General features: G+C 44.5%; 1 protein-coding gene across 23 annotated transcripts in view; it reads right to left on the bottom strand.

Annotated features, from left to right (window-relative positions):
* SCRIB (scribble planar cell polarity protein) overlaps nt 1-13,650 on the bottom strand; it is a 115,243-nt gene that overhangs the window by 27,827 nt on the left and 73,766 nt on the right. For 12 of the 23 annotated variants that reach the window (XM_084282443.1, XM_084282425.1, XM_084282423.1 and 9 more), the window contains 4 exons: nt 10,698-10,757; nt 9,874-9,957; nt 5,356-5,763; nt 3,061-3,129 (listed from right to left, as the gene is read on the bottom strand). In XM_084282443.1, coding sequence (XP_084138569.1) covers nt 3,061-3,129; nt 5,356-5,763; nt 9,874-9,957; nt 10,698-10,757 — 621 coding nt within the window. The remainder of the gene's footprint in view (nt 1-3,060; nt 3,130-5,355; nt 5,764-9,873; nt 9,958-10,697; nt 10,758-13,650) is intronic. The other 11 variants (XM_084282428.1, XM_084282436.1, XM_084282429.1 and 8 more) reach the window with 5 other exon arrangements.

Raw genomic sequence — 13,650 nt, 5'->3', positions numbered from 1 at the left:
GGTTGGCCAAGGCCCCATCCAGCCTGGCCTTGAACACCTCCAGGGATAGGGCATCCACAACGTCTCCTGGCAACCTGTTCCCATGCTTCACTACCTTACAGTGAAGACCTTCCTCCTAATGTCTAGTCTAAATTTATTCTCTTTTAGTTTAAGATCATTCCCCTTTGTCCTATCATTATCTACCTGAGCAAAGAGTCCTTCTCCATCTTTTTTATAAGACCCCTTTAATTATTGAAAGGCTGCAAGGAGGTGTCCCTGGAGCCTTCTCTTCTCTGGGCTGGACCTCCTCAGCTCTCTCAGCCTTTCTTCATATGAGAAGTACTCTAGTCCTCTGATCATCTCTGGACTAGTTCCAATATGTCCATGTCCTTCTAGTGCTGGGGGTCTGAGAGATGGACACAGTACTCCATATGGGTTCTCACAAGAGCAGAGTAGAGGGGGAGAATCACCTCCCTCAACCTGCTGGTCATGCTTCTTTTGATGTAGCCCAGGATATGGTTGGCTTTCTGGGCTGCAAGTGCACATTGCTGGCAATATCTAGATTTCTTTCCAATGTAGAATGAAGAGTATCATCTTCACCTCAAGAATACTTCTTGATAAAAAGACCTTAATCTCAAAGAAAACTGGCAGGTAAACAGCCCAAAATACACCTCTGAGGATCTGCTGTCAAAAAAGCAAATAAATGAATGTATGGAGCTGAAACAGAATGCACTGAAATACCATTGCTTTAATGAATAGTATCTTCTTCCAGTCTTACTGTGTATCTGGTGCTCACTTGATATCAAAGTATCTAAGAATCAAGGAAGACGCAAGATAGGCTATGGAGGCAATAGAAGATGGAGTGAGCTATTGCTGACTACAGCTCCACAGTTGTATTTGCTACCCCCAGCCATGTGGTCCTGACCCTTCTCCTTTGTCAGTGTTACTGGTCACCTCATCCCAAGATGATGCGATTCACCTCATTGAGCAAGCTAAAAATTAACAAAGAAAAAAAAATAGATAGCTTTTGTCAAGCTCAGGTTGCTGATATGACTGAGCCAAAGATCTGGCAACTGCTGGGTCTGAATAGTAGGAGTGCAGTCACACTCCAAAAGGAATGCAACAGATGCAAAATGAGTAAGAACAGAGTACACAGTACCATTTTCAACTCATTACAGCTCTGTATTGGATTTACGTGGTAAGATTTTGGTAGCAGGGGGCTGCAGGAGTGACCTCTGTATGAAGAATCCAGCAGCTGCTCCATGTTAAATAAGGGCCATTTTCAGCCAGCTCCAAAGGGACCCGCTGCCAGCCAGAGCCAAGCCAGTAAGCAATGCTGTTTGCACCTCTGTGAGTGTAGATTTAAGAATTGCAAAAAACTGCTGCACAACAGCAGGAGTAAGAACCAACCCTGCAGACACCAAGGTCAGTGAAGAAGGAGGGGCAGGAGGTGCTCCAGTCAGGAGCAGCAGTTCCCCTGCAGCTTGTGGAGAGGCCCCTGGTGGAGCAGGCTGTCCCCCTGCAGCCCATGGGTCCCACATGGAGCAGATTTCCACGCTGCAGCCTGCGAAGGAGCCCCCGGTGGAGCAGGTGGATGTGGCCTGCGGCAGTCCCCTGCTGGAACAGGCCCTGGGCTGGAGCTGCAGCCCGTGGAGAGGAGACCACGCAGGAGGAGGTGATGTGGGGGGAGATGTTGCCCATGGGGGACCCATGTTGGAGTATTTTGCTCCTGATGGATGGAGCCCATGGTGCAGACCCATATCAGAGCAGTTCTTGAAGAGCTGCTGCCTGTGGGAAGCCCATTCAGGATCAGTTCAGGAAGGACAGCATCCCATGGGAGGAACCCCACACTGGAGCAGGGGAAGAGAGTGACTGTGAAGGAGCGTTGGAGACAAAGTGTTATGGACTGACCACAGTCCCTGATTCCCCATTCCCCTGTGCCACTCAGGGGGATGATGTAAAAGAGGGTGGATGGGGGGAAGGTGTTTGTAGTTTCGTTTGTTTGTTTCTCACTGCTCTAGCTTGTTAGTAATAGGTAATACATTTCATTAATGTCCCTATGCTGACTGTTTTGCCTGTGACAATAACTGTTGAGTAATCTTCCTGTCTGTATCTCAACCCTTGAGACCTTTCTACTGTATTTTCTCCCCCTTTCCCTTTGAGAAGGGGGAGTGAGAGAGCAGTTGTGGTTTTACTCAGCTGCTCAGCCGAGTAAAACCACCACAACCTCTTAATACAAAATGCAGTTGCACATAATGCCTATAAAGGGAAAATTTCAAAATCCACTTTCAGAAAGAGTGGTCTCGTTTCAAAAGGCTTAACTTGTGAAACCTACTGCCCTAGGATGAAAAGTGAAATCAAAGACTTTGAAGGATTTAAAAGAAAAGATCAAAGCTGATATGGGTAAGAAGAGTTTGCGAGGATAAATAATGCTGTCAAACATCAAAAGTTGCATGAAATTAAGACAAAAAAAACCCACCCCACATTTCAGATTGAAAACTAGCCTCTAACCAGTGTTTTAGAAAATCATTCCCTAAAGGTAGGCTAACGTATAATTGTTTGCTGCAGATTTGATTTTCTTCTGAAGAGACAACGTTGGTTGCCAGCAGTCACAGACAAAACTAGGGATAAGACTGGGAGACCAAGTAGCAATGGTTTATAGACATGAGATGATTCTCCGAATCCTGACTTCTCCATTTCTTCTGAAGTACCAATTGACATCATTTAATACAGTCTCATGTAAAGCATTGGTGAGGTCATTCTCAAAAAAGACAGACAACTATCATTTGTAGTCACTCTAGGTACTCCCCTGGCTCATTAACCCTCAGAGCAATAACTCTCCACTGAGTTTATGACTAGCTAATTATATTCCTAGGTCTCTGAGATATTTTGAAAAAGCAGAGCTCTTTCCCTAGCTCTCTAGATGCCTCCTGTGGTGGATATTTCACCACCACAAAGGTATCACTCTGAAATACAGAAATTAACCTTGGCCTCTTCTACCTTTCTGCCCTGGTGCTGTCTTTTCCTGGACACATGCCAGCCTGCCTTTCCCCACATTGCCAGTCCTGGGCGAAGTCTCACCTGCTGGTTACTAGGAGAATAGGGGGTTTCCCTCCGGGAAATTCCTGTCCCAGACTCACTCGCAGGAGCCTGCAAGAGAGAAGACAAAGCTAGTTACTGTACAGCAGCGACGTCCATGTATCTCCCTTTGCATTGACAGCAGCAGGCAAGGGAGACCACTGATATCTGGCCTGATGCCAGCTATTGGTCACTTCACCACAAGAAACCAGAGTTAGCATTGGTCCAATGACAGCTGTTACGTGGCAGAAACTTGCAAAAAGTACCAGAAATAGCAAGGGAATTACATTGAACATTAGAAGTCAGATCACATCAAAATGCCTTGCAAGGCCAACTGAATTAGGTTGAAGCCTTCTGCCTTGTAAGGCATTCCTGGAATCTTCTCCTCCTAACTTCCTGTTAGGCCTCAACAGGCTGGACCACAGTTAAGACAGACAATGTGTTGTATAGACACCAAACAACAAAAGCCACTCCCAACTGAAAGGAGACAATATTAATCCCCAGCCACAACCATTGTAGACCCTTTATGACCAGACGAGCACAGGAAAGACAGGGCTCTCACCCCTTCTGCAGGAGCCTATGACCAGCAATGTTCTGGCAGAGAGCCAGCCTACAGCCAACCCCAACAGCTGCAACAAGATGGCAGAGCCCCCGATAATTACCATACTGTGCACATGAATAAGGAGCATGATTTGAAAAGTATTTCAGATGCCTAAAGATGGAAACAAGTTGTTTGGGATTTACAGAATTGTTTAAGTAAATAGGGTTTTGCAATTAATACCATACTCATGTACTAGTGAATCCTGTTAACTGGATTCAGGTCAGCCTTGGGCAACTGTGTTTCTACTGACCAAGCCAGGAGATGTAATCTGAGGTCTATATTGAAGAACAGAAAACATCTGATTCTTCTTAGCACTGTAGTGACAGAGATGTGGCAGTCTCAACACATCTACTTCCATGCCACTGCTACGCTCTCACTCACCCTGCTTCTTAGTACCTCTGTCCAACCCTTCCTTATGCGACAACACACAGCCTACCAATCCATCAAGGAGGGAGCCGTTCTACAAAAAAACTAATTCTGCAAAGAAAATACTTAAGCTTCCTAACACAGCTGACACAAAATTCTGGTGTCAGCACACAGGAGAACATACAGACAAGGGGAATCAATCCCTTTCAACAGCAATGTGGAATTAGATTAGCTCAAGCTAACTGATGATAGATGATCTGGCATAAAACCTGCCTTCAAAAAGGGCCAGTGCTTTGTAACCCCTGCTTTTTTGAATCATTAACTCTGAAGGTGGATATGTCCCTATTATGTCCATAGCACAGACTTTGAATATACTGAGAGGTTACAGAGGTGCCACTGCATGCCTTGTCCTATTCTTAAAATGCCTACACATATGTGAAAAACAAATTCTCACCAAGGAACTAGGCTATAAACATCTAAGAAAACTATAGCTAGGTGTTGTTTTGATTTGTTTCCTTCTGTGTGTGTGCATGTATTGGGTGGGGTATGGTGTTTGCCTAGTGTTCTTTTGCTTCTCTTGCTCTTTGCATCTACCAAAAGGCTCATAAAGGAAGAAGGGAAGTGGGTGCGGTGCTAACCTGGAGCAGACAAGTTTTTGGGCCTAGTCGTCCTTGCTCAGCTACTTGTTTGCTGTGCAACAGTGAAGAAAATAAATACACATGTTCCACAGTGAAAAGCAAAGCTCTCCCTTGAAAACTGAAAGCCTAGATATATTGAAACATGTCACTTCAAGGAACAGCATGCTCCTGGGCTGTAGATTAACTAAGTCAGCTGCACTGCCTCTTAGCTTTCAGGGGTCTAATAATGTCTGTGTTTGTTCAGGCCCAGATACAAACACATGGTGTGACACCATTACCCTTCTTCTACAAGCCCTGCCAACTTCCTGCTCTCGCAACTACTGTAGACAAGGAACACTACTGTTCCTGATTTTTGCCTGCCCATAGAGACACTGGTGGAGCTGGGGGGAGGGAGGAGGAAAGAGAAGGTCCTCCCCAGTCCTTACATCACTGCCTCCTCACGAAGAGGGGCTTAGCAGCATGCATACTTGGCAATAACTGGGGTTCGTTAGTGGCTGGAGGACAATTCACTGACTGTCAGTGAATGACTGCCACTGCACACAGAAGCACGTATGTTAGATAGGACCAGCCCCTGCACAGGCCTCGTGCTGCCTGGCATCTGGGGCCCAGTGCATGCGCGGTGGTTTAGTAGGAGGCAAGTGGCTTTAACTGTGTGATTGCATGCCACACACAGCATGCCATGGGACTGCTTGCCTTGAAGTAAAGGTTGGTCTTCAGCACTCCCTCCCTGCCATAGCCCAGGGGTGGGCCCCCCAGACAAGCCTTGCCTGCTGCTTTCCCCTTTCGGTTAGCCACCACAAAGGGGTTCTCACTGAAGAGGATTGGCTGAGAGTCGATCATACACTCTTGTTCTGGCATCTTTGGCATCTGGTCCTGGGACAGGGGGCAACCAGTGGGATCCTGCTTGTCTAGCTGGGGCTTTTCTGCCCCACTTGCACACTGGTTGGGTGATGCAGGGTCCTGGGGAAGGCCAGGCACACGTCTGTTGATCAGGCCTGCAGCTGTTTCTGGGGAGGAGTCCCGGCTATCCTGGGCCACTGGTGGAGACAGCATAGTGCAGTCACCCTCCATTCTGGAGCTGGCCCTATTATACTGAATAAGCTGCGAGGAAACAAAATGATCAGAAAGAAATGAAGAGAACAGAGTAAAGGAGAGGAGGCAGAAAATAGAGAGCAGCTGCTGATGCTGAAGGATAGGGGAGAGAAGAATATCAGTACTACTTCCCATACTACCATCCCCTCCCTCTCTTCTACTCTATCACCGACTTTGTGATCCTTAATACAATTTCCAAGAGAGGACTTTTTCTCACAGCATGCAATACATACACCAAGTAATCAACAGGCACATGCATACTCCTGCATTTTTCCAGCTCTCATACATACTCCAGCTTACATTTCAGCAACTCAACAATAACACTGCTGCTCCTTAGCTAAAGTGACTGCCAAAACCTGCACAAACACAGTGTTCCACGTCACGACAGCACATTCTCAGCTCCACCATTACATAGCCAAATATCACCCGTCTCACCCCAGCACACTTTCAAGTAGCTCCAGCACTATCTTACAGAATAACATCTCCCATCTTGCTCCAGTGCACTTCCATACAGTCACACAATAACACCATATTGCTCACCCTGAGCAGATCCATCATATCTGCATGCACAATCATACTTTTTATGGTCCCATTTCATCAATATGCTATCAACTGCTTGTACCAGAGAGCTAAATAATAGCTAACAGAGCACTGATCTCTTTCAGCACTCTTATTGAAGGCAGAACTGAAACAGAGTTCCAGTTCTGCCTAGGATCAACTGTACCCATCCAAGACGAAGCACTGACCTTTCCTCTTCTAATACTATAAAAGAGTGCTTGTTACCCCAGCCAAAGCCTTCTTCAGGGAAGCAGAGATAATCACAGAACAATGTTCCAAACTCCTTCTGTCCAACTGCCTGCTGTGGAGCAGAAAGACCCCTTCTGCTTAGAGCACATTCTACAGTTCCTATGTCACGGCAGCAGTCACAAAAATAGCTCTCAAGGGCTGGATGGACTGGTGACTACAATGGCAGCTGAGAGGCTCAGGAATTTCTGAGGCCCTCCCCCAGCCCCTAAATCCCAACCCAACCTAATGCAGTAGATGGCAGAGCCCTGGGTCCTATCACATTTCTTCAGACAATGAAGCCTGTGCTACCCTTAGGAATACTGTTATTGTAGCTATGTCACTTTCCAATGTAAGAATGCTATCAAACAATTCACACACCCCCAACCAAAAATCCAACCTTATTTTCACAAAATGCCACAATCTACACTAGCAGAGCTGCAGTACACACAAAGTTACACCAGGCAAAAAGTATTTTCAGGAACAGTGTTTGTTTGTTTGCTTGTGGATGCAGTAATGAGAACACTACTAGCAATCCACCACTGCAAGGTGGGTTTGCTGGTCCTACAGGCAGACCACTCTCTCACTACTGCCACTTTCCCTTGCTAAACAGGAGATTACAATACTGACCAACGTGTATTCCAGATGAATCCCAAAATCACGAAGGCCTGCCCTGCTCACACAAAGGGAAAAAAGATAAATGACACTTTTATGGCACTGTGGAGGTGGTCATCTCACCAAGACTCCATGAGGTCTGTTAGACCTCAAAGCCCTGTTTTGTTCACAGACATGACTGGAACTGAGCTTCACACATTCCTCCTTTAATCTCCAGCACTACTGCTGTAGCACTGTATTCTAGTGCAGGATGCCCTTCTCCCTCCTCTCCACAGTGGACTATTTTTATCAAACAAGTAACAATTTCTGTTTTGGGTAAGCAAAGATTTTGGCAATGCAGTGTGCTTTTCCCAGCCTTGCCTCTGTCACTCCACAGTCCAGCAGAGAGGCCAATACTATTTTACCATGCATACTCCATGGAAAATGCATTTACAGTTCTGATCTATCACTTTGCCCTAACCTGAAATCTCACTGCTACAGAGAAAGAATCAACGACTAGAAATTGAAGAAATTCAGACTAGATAGTAGAGATTATTAATTTAATATCAATGGTGACCTGTTACTGAGAGATATAAGTCTTCTCCATTTCTTTTAGTCCAGAAAGCAAAATAAGAGTTTTCTTGTGGCTAGACAATCTTTCATGGGTATAGTTTTCATGCCTGTAATATGCAGAAAAATGAGAGACTACAACAGCTCCTTTATTAATGTGATGGTATTATCCTGAATTTCAAGTGCACTGGGTGCTCTGCAAGACATCGAGTTATTGAGAAGCTGGCATGGCCAGAGGGCATCACTGAGAAGAATATTCTTATGCAGCTTTCAGCTGAACATTTGTAGTTTGGACAACCATCTGCCCTTTCTTTAGGCACAGTTCTTGGGGCATCCCCATGAGAAAATCCACCTGCAAACTACAGCAAAGATATGGCAGAGGTCTGCACCTACTCCTGCTCAACAGTGTGAAGAACAGCAGGCCCTGCACTCCCTTGCAGGGCATTACACAGCAACAGAAGATATGTAAGACGCTGCTTAGGAAATAGTACTTGGTGAGAGAGTTGGGCTAAGTATAGGAAGAAAAAAAAAACATACCATGGGAATAGGGCAATAGTATTAGCCCTCTTAATCCAGGCAGGCTATCTGCGGATAGACAACCTGCTAACTGAGCTGCAGGGATTTCTGCTGGCTGGACTGATCCATGCTTGAATCTTCCAGTCAGTCATCAAATAAGCTAGGTGCAGTTACTGAAGGAAAGCCAGAACCTTGCTGGCCTTGAAGCCCATATCTCACAGTCTGAGCAGATACATTTTTTTGAAACAAAGCAAAGACAAGGCTGTGCAAAAGACAGCTGGAAGAAGACAAACATAGGCACTAATTGGCCCTTCCCCTGAGATGGGACATTTATAGATGCGCCCTTACACCCTGGCATTCCAATGTGTCCGGCTGCACATTCCAGTGCCCAGCATTCCTGGGCTGACACAGACCGCTAAGGCACAAGTTCCCCAATGCTGCTCTGCTCTGGAAGACACGGGCTGTTCAGCAAGAGGCAGCTGCTTGCATGGGGCTGGCTATCTCCCTGCTTCCAGCTACTAAGTTACATGAAGAGATGCTACAAATACTTTAAACCTTTTCCTGATAAAAGTTTTCTCTGTGAACAGCCAGGAGAGAAAACTCAAAGCTGGGGAGCACGGAGTGTAACAATATGAGTCATAGCTGACGGCAAAGAAGATCTCTAATCAGTGTGAAATTAGAAAAGCAAGAGGGCCTGAAATCAATGAGAGGACAGACGAATAGGAGAGAAGACATGTATGGATGAAATGGAGACAAGTAAATGTAAAAGAGATGATCCTGAAACAGTGGAATGGGAACACAGGAAACATCAGGTCTGGTGGCAGTGGAAAGACAAGAGATACTTAGCTTCTGATGATATCAGCAAAGGGGTGGTCTAGCTGCAACAGCAGGAAAGGAATAGAGGTTAAGACTCAGGATGTGTCTCTGAAGAAGCAGGCAGAAACACAGTAGAATAGGTATGATACAGGGAGGACAAAACAAGACCAAAGGAAACAGAGATGGAGAGGTAAACTGAGACTTTGAACACAGGAAAGATGGATGACAGTAATGTGTGAAATCTGTGAAATCTGAATTGTCTCTTTACTGAGTTGCCACTGTATATCAGGGACTGAAATGCAGAGAGGTAGAAGTATCCAAGGCTGTGATGATGCAATCACTCCTACTTTGCCTTTTGCAGTTCTAGATGGGTCTTGATTTTGCTTTAATACATTTGCTATCAGTGCCCTACATCCCTTTTTTTCTCTGCACACAATACTGTTGTCCTCTGTGTCCAGCATAATCTTCCCCTCCCTATTCTGCAGCTTTCAGTACTTGCCCCCTTCTATGACAACGCCCCACACACTCTCATTCACACATATTCTTTTCTCCTGTTGAGCTGTTCTTTCTGCCTTGTTTGAAACACCTTCTTCTGCGTCTCAGCGACTACAGAGGCCACCTCCCTTTCCAAAATGGGAAGCAACCTGTCTCTGTGCTCTCCTCTTTTGCTAATTCTAATCCTTCTGTTACAGCTCCCTCCTATTTCAGTGTTGGAAGTCTACTACAGTTCTGCTGAGAGGACCATCATCTCTCACACCAGTGCACAAGGTGAGGGCAGGTAAGGGGATGATCACAGCTTCTCCCGTGCAGGGACCCACAACTCAACAGCCCCTCACTTACAGTGCGATTGACTCTCTGTAAGCCACTGCTGGGCAAAGCAGCCAGGGTCCGATAGTCCAGTCTCAAAGGTTCACTCGTGATATTCTGGAGAGGGGCAAAGGGGGGAGCAAAAACAAACAAACAAACAAACAAAAACAACACAAACACCAGGAAGAGATCAGGCCAAAAGTCAACTAAATCAACTATAGAGAGCAATTGAAAGGAAACCACCCCTAGTAATAACCAAGACCTTATTTCCAAACTATGCGGGAAGTTCCCACACTCGGAAGTGAACCTGGAAGTGTTCCAAACACATCCATAGGGAAACACGATAGATGCTGGCCTTGAGAAAAACTGCTGGAAGCATGCCACAATGGGCTTTTGGTCATCCACTGGTGCATAGATCCTCACCATTTCTCCTGCCCCAGTGTGCACACATCCGTTCCCTTACAGGAGGAGGAAAGCATATGATATACACACATACCAGATTGGTTTTTGTTTTAAATAGCATCCAGAAAGACTTCCAGTCTGGAGATGGAATTATTTGAGCAAGTGGTATCTTTTCTCTGCCTTAACTCAAACTCATTGTATACTTTTGTATTATTTTACTTTCCAGTTGAATTTGCCTGGCTTTCAAATTTTAGCCACTATTTTACAGCATTACTTTCTCAATCACATTAAAGACTTCTTCATTCCTGGTATCTTCTCAAGTCTTTTAGGGAGGGGGTTAGGGGTGAGGTGAAAACACAAACTGAGGGGAATGAGTGCTTCTACCTTTAGATATTTTTCTAGCCTTTAAATCCATTTTTTCTATGACTCTCCAACCCTCCCACCATGCTCCTCACCTCCGCCGCCTCCTCCTCAAGTTGCTGTGTGGCTGCCTCCCGCTCCCTACGCATCCACTCCTTCCATGAGACAGGACAGAGTCAGAGCAGCATCCAAGCAGTGCAGGCAAAGAGAGAGGGAAAGAAGTCAGCACCATGCTGGGCAATAATTTGAGGGGAGAACAGAGAGGCATGAACAGAACAGGGCTGGCACCAGGATGGGACAAGCAGAAATCCAGCACGAGTTGGGCTCAGGGAAAGAGAAGTTAGCACTCTGCATGAGCTGGGTTATTGCCAGCAAAACAAATGGGAACAGACACCTTACACAATACAAGCCAGGTTGTCACCAGAGGAGGGGAAGAGGGCAGATGTCTCTAAGATCCTCAGCAGGGCCAATCCTGGGGAAAAGGAAGGGGAGCTAAAGCTGCCCACACAGCACAAACTGCACATCACTGAGGGATAGGAGAAGACTGCTTATTGCTAGAACAGACATCTTGACAGAGCACAGACTGGGGAAGCTTTGAGGGAATGGAAAAACAAATCTAAAGAGCACAGGCCTTTCCTTTCCATCAAGGAAAAAGATGTAAAAAAATCACATGCTTGTTAATAGCATCACAGCCAAAAGGCTATAGAAAGACAGAAATTGTAGGCAGGGCTTAAAACCATCTGGTTAGCACAGCACAGGAATATCATAAAAGAGTCACCAGTGACTAATCTCACACACCCTACTACAGCCTTGCCTCAAAATTGCAAGACGAAGGTAATAATATATGTTATTTGTCATAATGGAAGAATGATATCTGTGCATTTTGTGACTTTTCCCCCAGAACCTATGCTGCAGAGTAAGGGCTGCAGACAAAAGGAGCATAATTTCTCCATTCTATTGCATATTCCAACCCTCTCGACTGCTCCCAAACAGCAGCATCCAGATGGTCCAGAAATCCCAAGGCTGGAAATACATCTGAGAAATGAAGAAGGAGCCACCTGAAAGTTCTGGTATGCACCTAGCTCGCCTCTTTGAAAACCTCTTTGCATTACCACTAGCAAATAATCAATGCCCCACATCACACCCCCAATCTCCAGACAATAATGAGAGACATGAGAAGGCAATAATGCTCTGGTGGATCACAGGACCCAATGGGATATTTAGGGATACTTATGCTAAAGTCTACACTAGAACTGGTTACACGTATTTTGGACAAGTATTATCCGTGAAACTGGATATTCAAACTCACAGTAATCTTTCAAGTTCAAATTTTTCATAAAAAGCAATCATAACACCACCAGTACTTTTTAAAATGAGAGGCAGCCAAGGCTACCCACTCAACCATAAAAGCTTTTCTGTCCTTCTGTGGTTATTTGTTTGTTTGTTTGTCTTGACAGTTTCTGGGTGTATTTTTAAGTAATCTCAGCATAAATTTTGGAAAAGCCTTTACCTACCTAAGACTGAAATAATGCAACCTGCTTAGACAGAGCTACATGGTTTTGAAGCAGGAATGGCTCTTGGTTTATCCAAAGGTTTTAGAAATATGGGTAATGACTTCTAACATCTGAAGGCTATTAGAGAGCTTTCAGATCCATATGCTACCAATTTAAAACTGGTAGGAATATTCTTTGCTGCAACAGTAACACTACAAAAATAGTTTTTCTGAAATCGCAACATACCACTCTACTTTCCTTCCTAGGCAAGGAAGGAGAATTTTATGTGAAAAGAATAAATCTCATCGAAGTTGGCTCTGCTCTGAGCAGAGAGCTGAACCAAAAGACCTGTAGAGGTCCCTTTCTGCCTGAATTACTCTAGTATTCTATATGGTCCACTGGAAGACTTCTCCTATACGTATAGGTCTCAAACACCATCAGAACACTTTGCAGATCCTTAGGACAGACAGCTCTTATCCAACTCTTGCACATGGTGATGTCAATCTAACCAACCTTTATGCCATCAGAGATGAAAAAAGTTTCAAAAGGGATCTGTAACATGCTGAAACCTGTTTGTCTCTCTGCTCCAGTCTTTCATAAAGTCATATTCCTGCATAGCCCATACCAGTCATGGACCAGAAGACAGGGCAGGATTATGTAAATATAAAATACATATATTTAATGATTACACACTGCATGACTGAAAGGTCATAAGGCTGTTTTCTTGTTCATTGTTCTGTACTATTACAGCCTGTACCCATTATTGTTTTTTCAAAAAAAAAAAAACAAAAAAATAAAATCTCAAAAGTTAACTGAACTAGAAAGATAATCTCCGTCCAGAATTGCCAACAAAACTGCGCTCTTGGGGTACAGCAAATGTAAAAACAAAAACAAAAACCACACACACAGAAAAAAAAACAGGTTTGGTGAAATCCATTCAGCTGAGGAATTACAACTACAAATAGAACCTACACAAATATTAAAGTAGATCTAAATCGGAAACCTGAAAAACTGCCTGCAACATGTACACACATTAATCTGCCAGGAGAACAGATTTACAACTGACAGTACTGAAGAATTTAATTTTCAAAAAGGATCTGACTGGATAAATTACAGTTTTAAGAAGGATAACTAGAAAACCTAAGTACTTGAGGGGCTTGTCTCTACTAATCTATTTCTGTGGAAGACTGAAAGAATGAGTAGAAATACAAAATTCTCATGACCAATCAGAAAAATGGCCATGTAAACTGAAGAGCACAAACTTCTGATTGATTAACAGGGTCAGTTCTTCAAACTCAGTGCAACTTTGAGCTGTGTGTTCTCATCTTTGCTCAGAAAAGCTCTGTCTGATCATGGAGTGCTGTATACACAGAACTGATTAAAGTGGGACTTCCAAAATAATATGCCATTTTCCTCAAAGTTGCAGCTTTGAGAAAACCTTGGTCAGAAAGTACCTGCAGGTAACAGAGACAAACTCCACAAATAACAGTAAGTACCATCAAAGAAGTACACAGGAAGGTATGGCAAAGCCAAAAAGCAACTACGATAACTGAGA

Source organism: Netta rufina, assembly GCF_964035555.1.
Source record: "Netta rufina genome assembly, chromosome: 2".
Taxonomy (NCBI): Eukaryota; Metazoa; Chordata; class Aves; order Anseriformes; family Anatidae; genus Netta; species Netta rufina.
The sequence above is the reverse complement of the archived record's forward strand: the minus strand, read 5'-3'. Positions and strand labels throughout refer to the sequence as shown.